The sequence below is a fragment of the Polyodon spathula genome, chromosome 10 (genome assembly GCF_017654505.1).
Source record: "Polyodon spathula isolate WHYD16114869_AA chromosome 10, ASM1765450v1, whole genome shotgun sequence".
In the NCBI taxonomy this organism is placed as follows: Eukaryota; Metazoa; Chordata; class Actinopteri; order Acipenseriformes; family Polyodontidae; genus Polyodon; species Polyodon spathula.
Genome location: NC_054543.1, coordinates 4852271 through 4869770, shown reverse-complemented (window position 1 = coordinate 4869770; position 17500 = coordinate 4852271). Strand labels below are relative to the sequence as shown.

At 36.7% G+C, this 17500-nt stretch overlaps 1 protein-coding gene across 14 annotated transcripts in view; it reads right to left on the bottom strand.

Moving 5' to 3' along the window:
• LOC121321738 (transcription factor COE3-like) overlaps nt 1-17500 on the bottom strand; it is an 88061-nt gene that overhangs the window by 20214 nt on the left and 50347 nt on the right. For 5 of the 14 annotated variants that reach the window (XM_041260842.1, XM_041260840.1, XM_041260850.1 and 2 more), the window contains exons 7-10: nt 13583-13664; nt 10259-10403; nt 4840-4973; nt 4190-4316 (exon numbers count right to left, since the gene is read on the bottom strand). In XM_041260842.1, the coding sequence (XP_041116776.1) occupies nt 4190-4316; nt 4840-4973; nt 10259-10403; nt 13583-13664 (488 nt within the window). The remainder of the gene's footprint in view (nt 1-4189; nt 4317-4839; nt 4974-10258; nt 10404-13582; nt 13665-17500) is intronic. The other 9 variants (XM_041260841.1, XM_041260852.1, XM_041260845.1 and 6 more) reach the window with 3 other exon arrangements.

Sequence of the window (17500 nt, the reverse complement as noted above, 5' to 3'; positions counted from 1 at the left end):
GTCCTTTTTGATGATGAATTGCTGTCTCGTCACCACTGCATTTTGTCAGTTTTTGGTGCAGCAGAGTCGATACCTTCACCTTGACAAGAAAACTTTGTGATTTATCAGGCCTCTCTCCGTCCAGCGCCACCACAAACTGGCTGAGCTCAGCCAATCACAAGGTGTGGAACAAGCTTTGGTCAAAGTCTTTTGGAGAAAATAAATAAATAAAGTGCCATGTGATGATAGACAAATGTGTCTTGTTAGAGCAGCAAAAAAGTGCTTGACTTGTACTAATAACAAAAAGGCTGTGCTGGTCACCATGGGTCCAAAGATGAAGCACCCTGTCACCGTACAGGTTGGGAAATTAGCAAATAATGTTCCTTTTCCCTGATAGATGTATGACAGTTCCCTCTCACCAATCATTTTTTAACATTTTGATGCATGCCTGTGATCCCACCGGAGGAAAAGAAAAGTTTACTGGCCCTCAATTTTCACATGATGAATGAGAGCTTCTAAATGTACGATATCTGTATGAGGTATAGTTCATTTTAAGCAATTCTAGTAAATGGGTGTCACTGATTAGGACAAATAGTCTGCTTGTGTGATAGCAATGGTGTGTCTTATTTCTCTGGCCTCCAGTGAGGCATAAAAGCAGGGCCATCAGTGACCATGCCTAAATAGAAAGCAATGGCTTTGATAGAATTATGATTTTTCAGTGCTGTGTTTTATTTATGAAACCTGTCATTGTTTTAAGTCAGCACAAGAGTATTTCAAAGAGCGGTGTACTTAAAATCACTTTTGGTTTATTTTAGAATGGTGGGTAAAGTATCTGTGCCTTTGAACTGAAAACACACATACGGTATAATAAGATTGTTGCCATCCTTAAGGTGGCATGTCTAGCATCTCAAAATAAAAAGAAAGCATAAAAAGACAAAAAAAAAACCCATTGTTATCAGTTACACTGAGGGGTGTTTTGTTTTCCTCCTAAGCTGTCAACAACAACAACAACAATAATAATAATAATAATAATAATAATAATAATAATAATAATAATAATAGTAACAGCACATTTCTGTGAAATCAGTGTTAAAACTGGTTTAAAGGTATCAGCTGGAAAAGCCTTTTAAAATCGCCTGATCAGCTACGAACAACTTATTAGAGAGAACATTATTGACGGGAGGACAAGCATATCTGTCCCACTTTGATTTTTTAGGGCCCTGCTGACAGCTGGTTCCAACGCCAGGCCTGATCAATGGATAACCAATAAAGGTATTAGATACAGCAGAAACTGCCTTACAGTGACAAAAGATGTGGCAGGATGAGCAAGGTTAAAGCAAGAATGTAAGAGCACAGGGGTCTTTGTAGGATTCTTACCGGTAATACAAAAGTAGAACATTCTCTAGACTAATAATGTGGTAGCATTAAAAATAAAATCCTCTGGCCCAGTGCTGTAAATAACCATGTGTATAAGAGGTACTGATGCGTTACCGGCGGCTTCTTTCATTTTTATAAAGTCACATTCTGAAAAGCTAGAACATATAAGATAAATGTCTTGTAGATGTACTTCATCAAGGGCTTTTTTATTTTAGTAACCTGTTCTTTTTCATGACTTTTTAAAATTATTTTTACAATGCCATCAATACAATAATGAAAGATTAACATTGTAGAACAACTCTTATCCCAGTAAAAATAGTATGTTAAAATAATATCTGTAGGAGGCCATTAACAGTCATTTGCTGCTTGAACACAAGTCATTTGTTTAAAAAGCACTGACCTATAAGACAGCTAGTTTGTGTTGGCAATGATGGAAAGGAGCTATCGACTCTAAATAGTATACCAGTGCCATTGACAAAATCACATTTGAATGAACACAAAAGATCTTTAAAACACTTCAGCAACATGAGACCTTTGCTCAAAGAGGGAAGTGAGAGGCAGGGGGGGCAGGGGGATCACTGGTGGAAGCTTGCCAATAAGAAAGGATAAGCTTTAGAAAGGAAAAATGTGACCAAATGGTGGGAACTGGACAATGTAGTTTATGTAGGTAGTATTTTTTTTAATACACTACCAATGTCCTTTTAATTTTTTTTTTTTATAATGGCCGAGATGGCTGGTTGAGTAAGGAATTTAAAACTTTCTATATTGAATGCAACTCTTTGTGCAGAAATAATCATTTATGTTTGCATCTAGCAAATGTGTTGCAGAGCTGGGAATGGTTCCATGTATTCAACATTCAGTCTGTCTCTGTGTCCATTTAGGACATGTTTATCACTCGCTGCCAATATCTGTGTTTGGTTACAGGGCTCAGTCTACTGCAAACGGCATGTTGACTCCTAGTAATTTGTGATAATTTCTTTAATTGAGCAAAAGAAGTCTCTAAAATGAGGGTGGGTCAACAAAACGTTTGGGCGAGGGAGGTCAACATTAAGAGTTCTAAATGAGCTGTATTCATGGCATGCTGAGGAACCACGCTTGAAGCAAAACTAACATCAATTTCCTTGAATTCCTTTTGTTAAATGGGCAGCCATTAAAATGCATTTGCTTACAAAAATGATTCACCATGCCAAAACTACAGTTTCTTTTTTTTTTTCCATTTCTAGTTCAAGGAGACTGTTTACAAAATAATTACAATTACAGCTGTAAAAAATGTCATTTGTTTTAATCAATAGAATGTATCACTGTTTAAATCTAATTAGAAAACGACTTCTGTGTTAACCTACTCTATTTATTTATTTATTTGTTTATTTGTATTTATACATTTATTTAAAAATGCATGTAATTATATTGAAAGTAGAAAGCTATTATGGTATTTTTAGATTCTTTGAGCAGCACGCTTTGGTAAAAAAGTAGCATGTCTAAATATTTTACAAAGAAATACAAATTATTAATGCAATAATCATTGCTGTCCTACTTATCAATTTGCACATTAATTCTTAAATACAGCAAAAATTTTCATTAATTTCGTTTTACCCCTCCACCAGTTCATACTGTATTTTACATTCCAGGAGGCAATTTACTATTAACTGGCAATTACATATAGAGTGGTTGTTAATTCTGCTACTAAGTGCTAGCTGCTTGAAAACTGTTAGCTCTCTCTAATTCTGACCTTCTTACAACAGGGGTGAGGCACACTGGGAATACAAAAGACTTGTAGAGAAGAGCTGGACATGTCATTTGTGACTCATTCTTTTAATTCACCGTGCTAATCAACTGAACTGCCACAATCTCCCAAGGTAATTGTATCTTTATAATGGCTGGAAGGAACAAGGAGAAAAAAAAACAAAAACAACACAGATATACAGGGCAGCATTTTCCCTTAGCCTGATGAGAATCATCACAATCTGCTTAGTATGTGTGACTAATGGGGTCCATTCTTTGAGATCTGATGCTTTTATAAGGCTGTATATAAGCCATTAATGTCTTAACTTATATACCTTCCACAGGCTTTACACACCACACTACACTCTTGTTTCATTATCCCAGAGCCTTGTTGCCCTATGGTCCCGTCATGCTGGGAAGGTTAAATGTTAGAGTGCCAAGCCAGACTGCAAGCTTGGTGGGACTCTGATAAGAAACAGCTGCCCTTGGGATTCAACCCCTCCCCTTCTGTAGGACCACATCGTTTTCATATTGTGGGCTACAGTGGGGCCTTGGCCTGGTTTTCAAGGAGTGAAAGTAATTTCCAATGATTATCTCATTGTCCTTGTCAATTTCAGAGCAGTGCAAATCAGACAGAAGCTTCCAGGTCAGACAAGCTGTGACCTCCCCTTCCCTCCCCCTCACCCCTGCCAGCAGATAAGCTTCCATTTCTTTCTCCTAAACTTTTTTTTTGGCTGAAATGTACATTCTTTCTACAAGTCTGGGAGTTCTTTTGTACCAACAGCAGTGTGGTAATTAATAGATTTACCATCTTGCAGCTAGAGGTGGTGTTTTCAGAGGGTAGGTGAAGGGAAAGGTGGCTCATGTGTAATGCATTGCGTTTAAGAGGACTTGGCAGCCCCCAATGAACAGCAGCTCTAGGAAAGGGATAGGGTTGCAATGTGTGGGCCCCCCTGGTATATCTTCAGCTGAAGAGAGGTCACACATTTTGCAGCTCTGAGCTAGACTGACCCATTGTTAAATCTGGGTGGGCTACATACAGCATGTAGCACTAGGTCACAAATGAACCAGAGAAAAAAAAAGTAAGAAAAACTAGATTCTTGAGTCTTACCGGTGTACACAAATCGTCCGGGAGCTCCTTTGCAGAACTGCTTGGATTTGTAGGAGAGGGTGACTTCAACCACTCCAGGAATGTGCCGTGGTGGGGTCTGAACTCTGATGGCGTGAGGAGTTATCAGCTACAAAAATCATACAGTAAACAGAGTTAGCACCGAGATGGCAGTCGATAGGACTGATGCTTGCCAGTTGGACTTAATTATGAAAATGAATCTAAATTAGGCCATCATCTGAAAAGTCTCTCCTCTCACATACATGCTCAAGGTTCTACAGTTTTAAGAAAATGTCTGTAAATGATCCTTGGCTTTCGTTTTGCAGGAAAGGCCAGAGGGCATCCTTCACATGAAAATTGCCTCCATATGTCTCCCTCTGCTTTTTTCTAGCAATATTTTAGCACTAATTGTTCAATTGTATTGAAAAGACCTCCTGTCTCAAGCATTCCACTAGAGGGCTTTGGCTTAAGTGAAGTACTGCAGGCTTTACTTATTTATTTATTTGACTGTGTGAATGTGAATGGACGTTTGAAAAAAAGGTACTTTGAAAAGCACTCTTGTGGTACCAAATGTCGATAGACTATTGACAGCTTGTTAAAATCATTCATGAAAAAATACCACAGTTCAAAGCCCACCAATTCGGAAAGCTTACCTCGCTCCACACCAGCATAGTACCGAATACAACTTGCAAGCCATCAAAGAAGTTATCTCCAATTATGATGACTGTCGCACCGCCAGTGGTCCATCCTTCACTTGGACTGATCGCTTTTATGCACGGGGTAGCTGCTTGTACAAGGGAGAAAAAGAGAAAATTTAGGACCCATCTTTCTCAAAGGGAGGGCCCTTACCCAATGACAATTCATGCAAAAAAAAAAAGTGAATGATTGTGCTACTAAGCATAAAAAAGCCCAATCATATATCAGTGTACTCATATAATTAAACCAAACCATTAAATGTTTTACACCGCAAATTCCAAGCAGCAGTACATTCCAAGCAAGAAAAATGGCTTGATGTATCAAATTATGTGTCAGGGCAAATATGGCTATTACAAATGATTAAGCATTGCATGCATGTGGCATGTCGATTTATCTGCTTTGCTTTACAGATCTAAGCAGAGTCAATCAAAAGGTTGTTGAGGGAGATGGAAGAGCAAAAGCTCTGTATTTCAATTCCTTATAAGCGGCTAATTGGGTTGGGTTTTTTCATCCGTGAACTTTGCCTTTGGTTCAAAACTTCATTTTCCCCTGTCATTCTATAATTACTACTTTTCACTTTTCATCAGAAAAAACAAAACAAAAGCGCTATATTAATACTTCTGTCAACGGTACACATTTTATATCTAATATTGTTTGTCGACATGAATCTGTGAGACATTTACTTGACCTCTCTTTGTCTCTAGAGTCCTCGCATTTGCATGAGTTATTACAATGGTGCTGCTGGAGGAGAGGTACAGTAGGCAACAGGCAGCACACAGCAGCAGTATATGCTCCCAGCAGCCACTGAACTGCAACAAGGCTTGGACTGAAGGCTACATAGCCCCTGTGTGAATCACTTTGTTCTTGCCTTTGATCAGGCCTTTTTTACATGATGTTGACAGACCTTTTTCACCAGCTTTGATGGTCTTTTGTATGCAGACTTTCATGCAAAGATAGGAAGATATGCAATTTCTTTGTTACAAAGTAAATTCCACTGTTATGTCTCTTACCTACAGGGGTTGCCTTGACATGGCTATCATTTGTCCTCGAGTCAACCCTAATATTAATGTAACTTTTGTGTTTGTTTATTGCTGTTTCTATTGTTAATGAAAGAGTGATTGTTTTTTTTTTGCATGGGCTTTTAGCACAAGCGTGACCATAACATTATTAATAATTTAAAAGCAATGTTTTTAATCTATAAAGCGTTTTTAGGATAATTGAGAATGTTCCTTAATGTCTCCTAGATCTTTTTTTTTTTTTTTTGGCTGCTTGATGTTTCACGTCATGAAACGCCAGGCATCTTTTCTATATAAAACAGATTATGTTCAAAAGCTTTATGATTTAAATTAACATATGGTATCAAGCTAAAATCCAAATTTGATAAACATTCACAAAACACTTCAGGGTTCATAGCATATGTAAACATAATGCTTTTCAATTACATAATTGTTTCCCACAGAAAAAATAAGTGAAAAAATCAGCCTTTATTAGAAAAGTTGCCTGCCAGTTGTTTTAAAGTATTTGTTTATGTGAGAGTTGGTATGGTACTTCCGAATGAAATTTTACAGTACAGTCAATCCCTCCAGCTATCACATGCAGCCAGCTCTAGTTAATCACCATTAGCTATTGTTGTGTAGAACACTTCAGACAAGCCACCTTTCTTTGTTTGCTTTAATGTTGGACTAGTGGAGGTTATATTTGCTCATTCCATGTGCATCTCCCTCTGCAACAGAGGCACTGAGCACACACTGAGAACCTGCCCTTAACTAGTGCTGTTGACTTCATGCTAATAAGTTCATACAAATTTTCATTTCTGAGGCTTCCGAATGGCATTTGCTTTTCTTAATTGCAGGCAGAGTGTTTGAAAGGGATCAACTCTCTAAAGACTGACATGCCTTCTCAAAGGGAATGACCTTCATCAGCACTGTCAATTATGGCAAATAATTCACAAAAAATTACAGTAAACAAATTTACTTTGTAGGTGAGGAAAGGGGGGAAAAGAGGAATCGTGATATAGTGTAGGCACAAGGGGCTGCTGTCTGGCAGCTGTGGCCTGAAACTAGTGCACACTGCCTAGGAATTTGCAATGCCTCTCTGCAGAAAGCACAGGGACCAAGTGTGTCTGTGGTATAAGCCATCTCCCTTCTGCCTGCATTTGCATACATTTCAATGCACATATAGAGAAGGAACATGTGTTCAGTGGGAACCATAGCAAAATGAATTACACAGACAGTGTTAGAGATCTAATGATATACGTGCACAATGCGCTCAAGCAGATGATAGAAATTGGACAGAGCAGATGAAGATGGCAGCAGTAGAATAGGAGAAATGTGGGATTTCTGCTTTCCATTTGTGTTTATTTTGGTATAAGAAAGTTTAGATGCACATTCTGAAGTATTTTAACCAACAGTTGTAGAATGGTAAATATACAATGTTTTGTTTTGATGAAAAAAAAAAAAAAAAATATATATATATATATATATATATATATATATATATATATATATATATATATATATATATATATATATATATATATATTTATATTAAGCAAAATGTGTTGACCTAATACATTATATTTAAGTTCTTATGCTTTTTTAAAGGCCTATTTATTTATTTATTTATGTTTTTTATGCTCACCAATGCAAACTAAATGTGATGCCTCTTATTGTTTTGTTTCCAGCAGCAACAAAACAAAATATCTTAGTATCATCGCTATTACTTTCAGAAAAATCAGCGGCATTATTTGTTAAAAATTTGCATTTCGAGAGGATAATCAACAAAGCACCCAAAACAATAGGCAGATTTTGTAAAACACCCTAATGTATTATTTAGTAAACATCCTAGTTGTGCAGCTTTAGGCACAACCCAGACATCTCTCCTGAGTGATATCACAACATTTGTCACCTTTCTCTAGATTCACAATATTGAGACACTCAAACTGGTCTAATCTTGCCTTATGAAGACTTCTTTGTTCTGCCTGCTAAAATGTCTTGTAATTGTGCTTAGGATGTCCAGATGGCTGGCTGATACTCCAGCTGATAGGATTATACCTTTTACCTCTCCTAGGGCCATCTGTTCCCTTTAACTCACTAAAACCCTGCAGCCTGGATTCAGTTGTCTTTATTGCATAAACCTAACAGCATTACAGTCACTTGGCATGCAAATCACTTCAGTGCTGCAGGCCTAGCACAGAGAGAGAGAGGGCTTGCTTAAGGTTTAAACAGTGGTGGTGCCGGAGTAATTTATGAACTAAGGAACGACAAAAAATCTAAATTAGTTCTAGTGTGCAACACCGGAAGGTATAAACCACTGTTTCTTTTTTTCCCTTGGTTGTATTCAGCAACTGCAAATAATTTGCTGTGCGTTTTGTGAGCTTTTTAAGAGATTCAATGGCAACCACCCACAGTAGCAGCAGGGGGAATTAGTTTACTTGGAAATGGTCTCTGCGTGTCTATATACTGCTGGTGAATATCAGATGATTGGATAATGAGGTGCTAGCAAGGAGAAGCTCCATACGGCCACATATCTGTGGCTTTTTTCCTTGCACTTTTTCTGTAAAGAATGTGTTGCTAATTCAAAGCATACTCTCTTCACGGTGGAAAGGGATGGGGTTACGTTTTATAACTGTATATCCTGTTTTAAATTGGGCTGCTCATGTGTGTTTTAGTGCCCTACTCAGGGAATATCAAGAGTGTTGTTTTTTTTTTTATCTTATTTTTTATTTTATTTTACAGTTTAGGACCAAAGGGTTTTATTGCTTTACAAGACATCAAATATCAAGACATAAAGATCATAATGGAAAATAGTACAACTGTGCTTATTGTCGAGATCTGAATCGTTGAAAGTGTGAGGGTGTGAGGGAGTGAGGGAGTGAGTGTGGGTGGGTAGTTAGAGAGGATGAAAAACAAACTATATTGTCCTGGTCAGGGGAATAATGTGCATGTGTTTGCAGACAGACAGGCAGACAAACAGATAGACAGATAGATAGATAGATAGATAGATAGATAGATAGATAGATAGATAGATAGATAGATAGATAGATAGATAGATTGTTTGAACCATGACCTTGAACAAGTACCAACACAACAAAGCCCAGCACGCTCAATGTTGCACCAGTGTTCCTGCAAGTTCCCTCCCCTGGGAGGAGCAGGACCTGGAGAGGGGGCTCAACCTCTTTAATTGCTCTCCTCATTAAAGCTGGTTGCTAGGTAAAACACACCTTCCATCCAGTTCATATGAGAGAGATAAACAATACGTCATAGAACATAATCACTGTAAAGCTCAGGGCAACCTTTCATTATTATAGATCTGCACTCCTGTAGCTTAGTCATTAATACTGAAAAACAAACAAGTTTGCTCTTCTTTTTTTTCCCCAGCATAGCAACACAATTATTTATTTATTTTGTTTGTTTGTTTTTTTTAATTTACTATAACATAATATTTCCTTCTGGTAAACTTATACTGTTTTTTTTTTTTTCAAAATAGAATGTTTAATAACCTAAAAACTTTTAAAAGCAGATATTTTAAGACATGGATAACAACTCTTCAATGAGACATTAATTTTAAAATTGTTGCCATATCAGACAGACTTTTCTAGCGTTTTTTTATTTTTTTTGTTTGTTTGTTTTTTTTCCATAACCTTTAAACTGAATAAGCATGAACTGCTGAAGAAGGCTAAGGTTATAAGGTTGCATTTAGCACATTTTACTTTTGAATTTCCCAGGGTTTTGGCCCCTTCTACTCACTGCAAGCTCTCTTCCTTTTGCAGAGCAGGCAATCAGTCAATCATATGGAATCAGTTGGAAGAAAAACATTTTGTGCTGTTTTTCTCATAGAAAAAAAAAACCCTCTGCCTTCATCTGCAACAGCAAGGCCCGGCAACAGGAAATTGACCTCACAGAAAATTCTTTACAGATTTGATCATGCTTTTACTATGCAATAGAACAGGACATACATAACCTTGTCAAATGAGAACTGGATAACTGATTCTGACAGTACCACTAATAATAATAATAATAATAATAATAATAATAATAATAATAATAATAATAATAATAACTTGTAAATCAACCAAAGAATAAATGATAGTTGTAAAAAGCAGTTTGCAACATAACAGAGTTTGAGAAGACATGGATTTGATAAAATAAAATGATAAGGCAATGAGAAAATACAATTTGGGTGAACTGAAGGAATATAATACTGGAGATAGGTCTTTTCAAGTGATCTATGGTAAAAAAAAAAAAAAAAAAAAACAACAAAAAAAGATGTACAAGAATGAAGGTAAAAGAAATGAGTAACACTTCTGAGTGTAAACATAAAATTGTGAGAAAAAAAAGCATTGCAAATGAAAAAGGCATGTAAAAATGTGCCTACCATTCTCCAGATAAGAAGGAGCCGTACCTTCTGAAGGGTCAAGGCGACGGGCCCTTCTCCCATGTTTGGAATTGTTGTGTACAAACATGTTGTCTGAGACAGCCAGGACATGGCCATCCACATTGACTGTTGTTGATACAACAACCTGCAATAGGAATGAATACAGGTACTTGGTCATTAGGCAATCTGTATGAAACATATGGAATTAGTTTAGGGACTATATATATATATATATATATATATATATATATATATATATATATATATATATAATATATATATTATGTGTAAATGATTGCGTGAACTTCTATATATCTCGATAAAACCATCATACAGTACAATATTGTTACATACCATACGTTTCTACTGCCTGCGTATGATGATATGATTATCTTTTATATAAAGATCATGATGTTATCTGTTTAGTTATTCCTTGTGTGTGTCTCTTTTTATTTTCAAAAGTAACAACAATTTAACCGTGAAAGATCACAAACAGGTACACTGCTGAAATGAACCAGCCTCAGATTAAAGGTTTACAATATGATGCTCATTTCTAGAACTCTTTCAGGCAGCTGCTATAAATACCTGTCATTCAGTTCAACCTCTGTAAAAAAAAAAAAAAAAGCTTTTTTCATATAACTGTGTCTTCTTTTAAACTGGCTGCTCTAATTGCAAGTTAATCTGCCTATTACGTTAACAAATTAAAGCAATTCACACGAATATTCCTTCATCCATTATCAGTCCTTCAGCCACCCCAAGCTTCTCGTTCTCATTGATCTATTGATCTATTGATTAGCTGGTTTATCTAATTACAGCCTACATCACTTGAGAATGACTTCAAATGAAGGGCTGCAAGGATTTTCAAAATGAACTCAAACTGTTTAATAAATTAGTAGGCCTCCTACTTTCTATTTAGTAAACAATCCCCTGGTCAATTTTACAATCGCATTTAATGTCTGATAATGAACTTTTTTTGCATCTGAAAGGAGGCAGCTGAATATGAATAGTGAAAGTGTTTTCAATCAGGGAGAAAGTAAGCCCCTCTCAAGTTCATTTTGATGGTGATTGACCCTGGTATGTCAATGGAATTTCCTTCTTATTTGAGTGAAAGGGTTCCATTCTTGTGTCCAGGTTCAGAGCCCGGCCATACAGGAGATGATGGATAGGGCCTCCTCAGGCTTCCAGCTGCTTTGTGGTAGTAAGTGGAAAGGAAAGCATGCAAAATGCACGACCTTTCCAACAAAAAAACCTAGGATAGAGCGTCTGTGAAATTTATTCTGAAAATGGCATTCTGTCACAAGGCAGAAACCCCTAATAAAAGACAAAAGTGTAGCTGCTTTTTTCTTTCTTTCATTGGTTAACACAATGTACATTACTGTAATAAAGCATTTACTTTCAGCATCGTCTGAATTATTGCTCTTAGTGACTGTAGGCTGAATGCACACTCCTTTAACTGAGTTATTACTACGATTTTTAACCCCTTCCAAAATGTAAAGAATATTTATGCCTGTAAAGCCAAATTCAACCAAAAATAAATACATTTAAAAAAAAAGTGCCTTTGTTAATTGACAGTATTTCTTCATTGCCAAAACCGCAGTCTAAATGAAAGAGTGACATAAACAAACATGCCAAGTGTTTGCCACTTTAAACACGAGGAGCTGCAAAAACTGTACATTAATTATTGGGGAACAAGTGCTGGGGTCAACACTCTCACCTCACTGGGGCTCAGAACAAGCCAAGGAATGTTCCCAGCTCAGTGTGTCTATAATGCTAGCATTATCAGGGCACACACTGCTGGAGAAAGTGGTGCAAATCCATTTAAGTAATAAATATAAACAATTTGCTGTAAACACATTAGTTTGTTTTGAGAAAAACATTTCAGTTTTCAATATGCGAACTCAAGTGGATAGAGTAAATAAGGTGTTATAATTTGTTTTAGTTTTTTCAGAAAAAAAGGATAACTCTGAAACAGTGTAATTCTTTTTTTTTTTTTTTTTTTTGTAGATACAACATTGAACTGACAAGACATTTTTAAAAGGAAGCAATGCCTTTTTAAGAAAGCTTTTAAAAGATAAGAGTTGATCTGCTTTATTTTGTGAGCCAGCTTATATGACTCTAGAGTGCGGTTCTGGATTAAAAAAAAAAGGAAATGTTGTAGAGTTTGAACGGCAGGAGAAGATCCCTCCTTCAGCGCACCTCTTGAAAGGTGCTGAGCTAGTGTAAAAGGTTGGAAATATTGTTCAGAGTCTGACACACTGTTAAGTCCAGTCAAACCTTCTGGGAGGCAGGGAGATTAGTTGAAGAGAGCTGAAGAAGTCCTTCTCGTGACTAGTGGCTCCATTGTCGACCACAAGATCACTGGTGACTGATGCTTCTTTGAGTCATCAGTGAGACAAAGAGGACATTTCCACTCATTTCAGCTTTGACCCCCTGCTCTGCTCGCATGGATCAATATCAGCAGTGCCACTTGCAGTTGAGATGCATGAAAAATGAAAGCTATGCTGCATTGTTTTGGGCAAACACTATTGCTGGCTGTGTGCTTTTAAAATAATTTTCACATGTTGCTTGCAGGTGAAGCCGTTAACCACAAATATATTCCTGTCGGAACAGCCAAATTCCTGGGTTATTGTTTACAGTGCTTAAACGTAAATGGAATGGGATGGAAAACATATTGCTTTGGTGATTTGGTGAAGAATTTGTGGAAGCCTTGTTGACGTTATGTGAAAGTCATTTCAATTACTATATTTAGTGTGAAAAACATATTGCAGACCTTTTAACTCTGAGGTGACATTTATTAATATGGCGTAAATTGTTCTGCTTTACGGTAAGAAACTGGGTGTCTGCAAACCACAGCCATGACAAAAAAAGATTTAAAATAGGGCACGCCTATAGTTATGCTAAAAACCTGGACTGATTAGCCTTGTTTTGGCTGCTTTTCTAATGCTACAGCCTAAGCTCAAGGCAGTTTCCTGGGACACATATGCAGAGAGCCTTAGCCACCCAGTAAGATGGACATAGGTTTGAATGTGAAAAACTACAAAAACAGCAGCAGTATGTCTCCCAGGAGAGGCCCCCACTGGCGTGAGGACAATCCATCCCACACAGCACTGCCTGCTTCAATAAACCTGCAAAGTAAAAGGGTGAGCTTCACCTAGATAGAGCCAGCATTGTCCTCATTTTAGTTATGTTTTTTCACTGGCACCACCAAGTTATTTTTTCTGAATAAGAAGAAGTTTTGTTTGATCATGGTACATGTTAGGAAAAATATATAGAGAATTCATAACAGCCACGCTGTGAGTGTGATTCTGTGTTTCTAGGAGTTACCTGGAATCTACGCATATCTCGTGGGTTCCCTGCATTCTTCAAGCAGTTCTGATTGCACTTGAGGAAAAACTTTAAAAAGAATCTGCAAGACAAAACACAACAAAGGTAGAATATGATTAACACAGATTACTATAAACAAACAAACAAACAAAAAATAACCGCTGTCCTTTAAAGTATAAATAAATCACTCTGAGAAATGCATGAACCCACGGCTGTAAATAGTAAATAATTGCCAAATGTATATCTACATCTCTACACAAAGAGACATATCAAATAACTTGTCCATATGCATGTATGTAACAAGAAATGAAACCAAAATTACTATAAATATATACTTGTTGCTTGGGAAACACAAGCGGGTGATTAAAATACAAAATTAAAGTGCTGTGAATCACCTTCAGCCTTATTGCCCAAAGTACAGAGTTCACACTAGCTTTTAACACCCATCTGCCATCAACGTACAGTAAGTCACTTGATATTCCACCCACCTATTTTTCCTAACCACTACTCTGCAATTAAGCCTAACCTGTTCAATAGTGAGGTAAATTAGGCACACCTGCGACCAGGCTGCTTCTGAACTGCATCAGAAAAGGACCTAACAAGGTGAGAGCATGCCGCAAAGTTATAGTCCTGTCAGGCAATTAGGTTTTCACTTCTGGGACATCCGCACAGGGCAATTATGCCACAAATTACAACCTGGCTAATCTTCTGAACAAATGTCATGTCGGAGAGATCCCGGAGAAGGCAGTTCATCTACAAACGATTCTGCTCTTAAGCTGCCAACTTTTGCATGTAATAACCTAAATGAATCTCTGTGTCATGCATCTATATATATATATATATATATATATATATATATATATATATATATATATATATATATATATATATATATATATATATTTTTTTTTTAAGCCTCTTATTACAAGCATTGCTTAAAGTTTACCTTTACCTTTCAATTTTCAAACGATATGGAAACACAGACAGCCTTAAAACTCAGCAAGGCGGTTAAAAGGAAAAGCTTAATGGTTTTTGAGTAGCACTCCCATATCATTGACAATACCTGTAATTTATCAAATTAAAGGCTTGTTATGAGTGCCACCTTATGGCACAATGTATTTATTATTGGATGATACCAGCTGTAGACTAGTCTAGCAGTAACACAGCATGTTGCAACCAGAGAACCAGACTTCTAATCAACAAACTAAAAATATATGTGAAAATCAGGATCTTAAATTACACTCTGTAATTGTATTTATGTACATAAGTAGGTTATGTATATATTTGTTATATCACGAGAGATTGTTTTTTGTTAGGATACACCAACAGCAATATATTTCATAAAGCAAATATGCAGGCTCTGTGCACAAACAAGTCCTTTTATTTTGAAGCATCCCAATTAAGTCTCTGAAGGGATCTCAACCAATACCATGAATCCAGATGTGAAATGGCATCTCTAACCCTCTGTACCTTTACACTTCCAATGGACAGTTGTAAGCAACTGTTAAGAGACTGTTAGACACCGTTTCTGGAAGGGAGGTGAAAAAAATATTTGTGTGTGTGTGTCAGAAAATCTTTGGCTATGAACAATAAACTTGTTTTATTACTGCTGAATGCAGAGCTGCTGCTTGATTGCAGCAATGCAATAAAGAATCCTAACTTGGCATTAGTGCATTATGCTTAATTGTGTACAGTATGTTTTCAGTTGCATTTGTTGGCCCATTATCAAAATGACCATTATGTACACTAATTCCCTGACCCTGTCTTTATTTCCCTACAGAGTCATAATCTTTCACAGTAGGTATCAGAGTAACTCAAGCTTGAAACATGGCCGTTATTTACTTGTCTCTCTCAGGCACAGTGGAAGGTTCTCTCTAACAAGCAGCAACTCAGTGAGCAGTGAGCATTCAATAGTCCAGCCCTGGCAAACCTTCTTTTTGAGGTCTGAGAAAAAACACATTTGTGTATTGTATTTGAGTCAGGAGTTAAATGGTGCGTGACTCTTTTTTTTTTTTTTTTTCTCTAATCTCCCCATTGACAACCAAGAGTTTATTAAACAGAATAACATAGTATATCCATACGGGTGACAGATTTTCTCTGTTATATTGTTTGTCGCAAGAGCTATAGCAATTACACCGAAATCCGAAAACAATACATTACATTGTTAGTACTGGAAAATTATATGAATGAGATGACTTTTTTGTTTTTGTTTTTTAAGCGCTAACAAGCAAAACAGTTGCCATGCAAAGAAAGACCAACAAAGGTTTAAAAAAAAAAAAAACTACCCCCTAATTTAAAGTCAGTTCAATTGCTGTGTGTTTAATCTATGAATTAGTTCATTTCTGTTTACTTTTATGAAGTTGATTAACCAGAGCTTCTCTGCTATCTGATGAAAATAATTGTAATTGTAGTCCTAGGCTCCAGCGTAATATCCATTACATTATGAGCTGTTTCAATTCTACATGGGTATTGTGTAAATTGGTCCTTTGTGAGCCAGGAAGCAATTATGACCAAACAGCTCTCTTTTAAATGGCCACAGAACTTTGTGGTGTTGCTCAGGACGATCAGAAACAAAGGATACTTTTTAATTGTAATTTAATGGAATATCAAGGAGTCTGTGGCATTAGATGTTGGCAATAGAGCACAGGGAAAAAAAAAAGTACTGCAATTATGTCTGATTAAAGCTATCCTTCTCAATAATCAGCTATCCTGACAGGCCATGGGGCTCTGGTGGGTTTCAGCATGGCAAAAGGTGCTGAGCAGTATTAGGGCCAATAAAGGAGATATTAGCATAGCTAATTACAGCCGTGCAAAACCTGTAAAAGGGGCCTCTGTGTATTGTAATGTGTGAAATAATTGGCTGAGGCCATTATCAATTACAAGAGGAATGAATTTGGTTTGTAGGAGAAAAGCTGATGAGATGCATTTCATTTGACACAGCTCCTCTCCCTAATGTTTTCATGTAACTAAGGACTTATCCGCTTGTATCAGACGCTGCAACTTACCAATGGCCAAATCACTGATAAAATAATCTTTCAGCAAGTTTTAGGTAATGAATACAACTCGTCCTCACTGCCTTGCCTCATGCTGGTGTTTTTCACCTAACTGAAGCCACTAGTCATACAACAGTGATGTATATCCCTCTGGTCAAAGGAGAAAGATTGTCTCTTTAAAAATGCAAAGGAGTTGACGTTTAAACTGCTGTGCTTCACAGGTTCAGAAATTGAGGAGAAAGAGAGACATTTTGGCAATCTGAAGTGCTCATAGTCCTCCTATCTTTACTTAGAATAATGAATAATGTCAGATTTATGTATTTTTATTTTATTTTAACTAAACAAATAGATATGAAGTAGATAATGTGGTTCTAATGTAACGCTTCGTAATTGGGTGAATTTCTTTTTTTTTTTAAGGCAATATATATTTTTTATTCCACTTAATGCAGCAGCAAAGAGAAAATAGATACAGTATGTCTCTATGACTATAATGCTTGGAGGAAGCAGGGAAAGTGGAATGCATTAGAGGTGAACCACTTATAATAAGGTACACTTTTCACATACCATTTCATGCATGTTAGCTATATTATTGAATGAATATATAATATGCTGTGCTAAAAGTATTTTTGTACCACACGATATTGAGGGGGGACCTTTAGGTGACTTTGCTTAATATCCCATTTCATATTATCACACCAATGTAATAGTGAAGACTCAGTACTATAACCTTGATGCATTTAAAATAACATGCTTTTCTTTAAAAAAGTAGATACATGGCACGCATACATTCAGCAATGAACCAGTTAATACAGCAGCATTAAAATGTAAAGCCCTTTAAAGATTTGTGGTGATTGATGGGAGAGTGGTCACTATAGTGCTTCCTCGCAGTCTCTGCTAATTACTGGCAAGTCATTGAAAGCAGTGG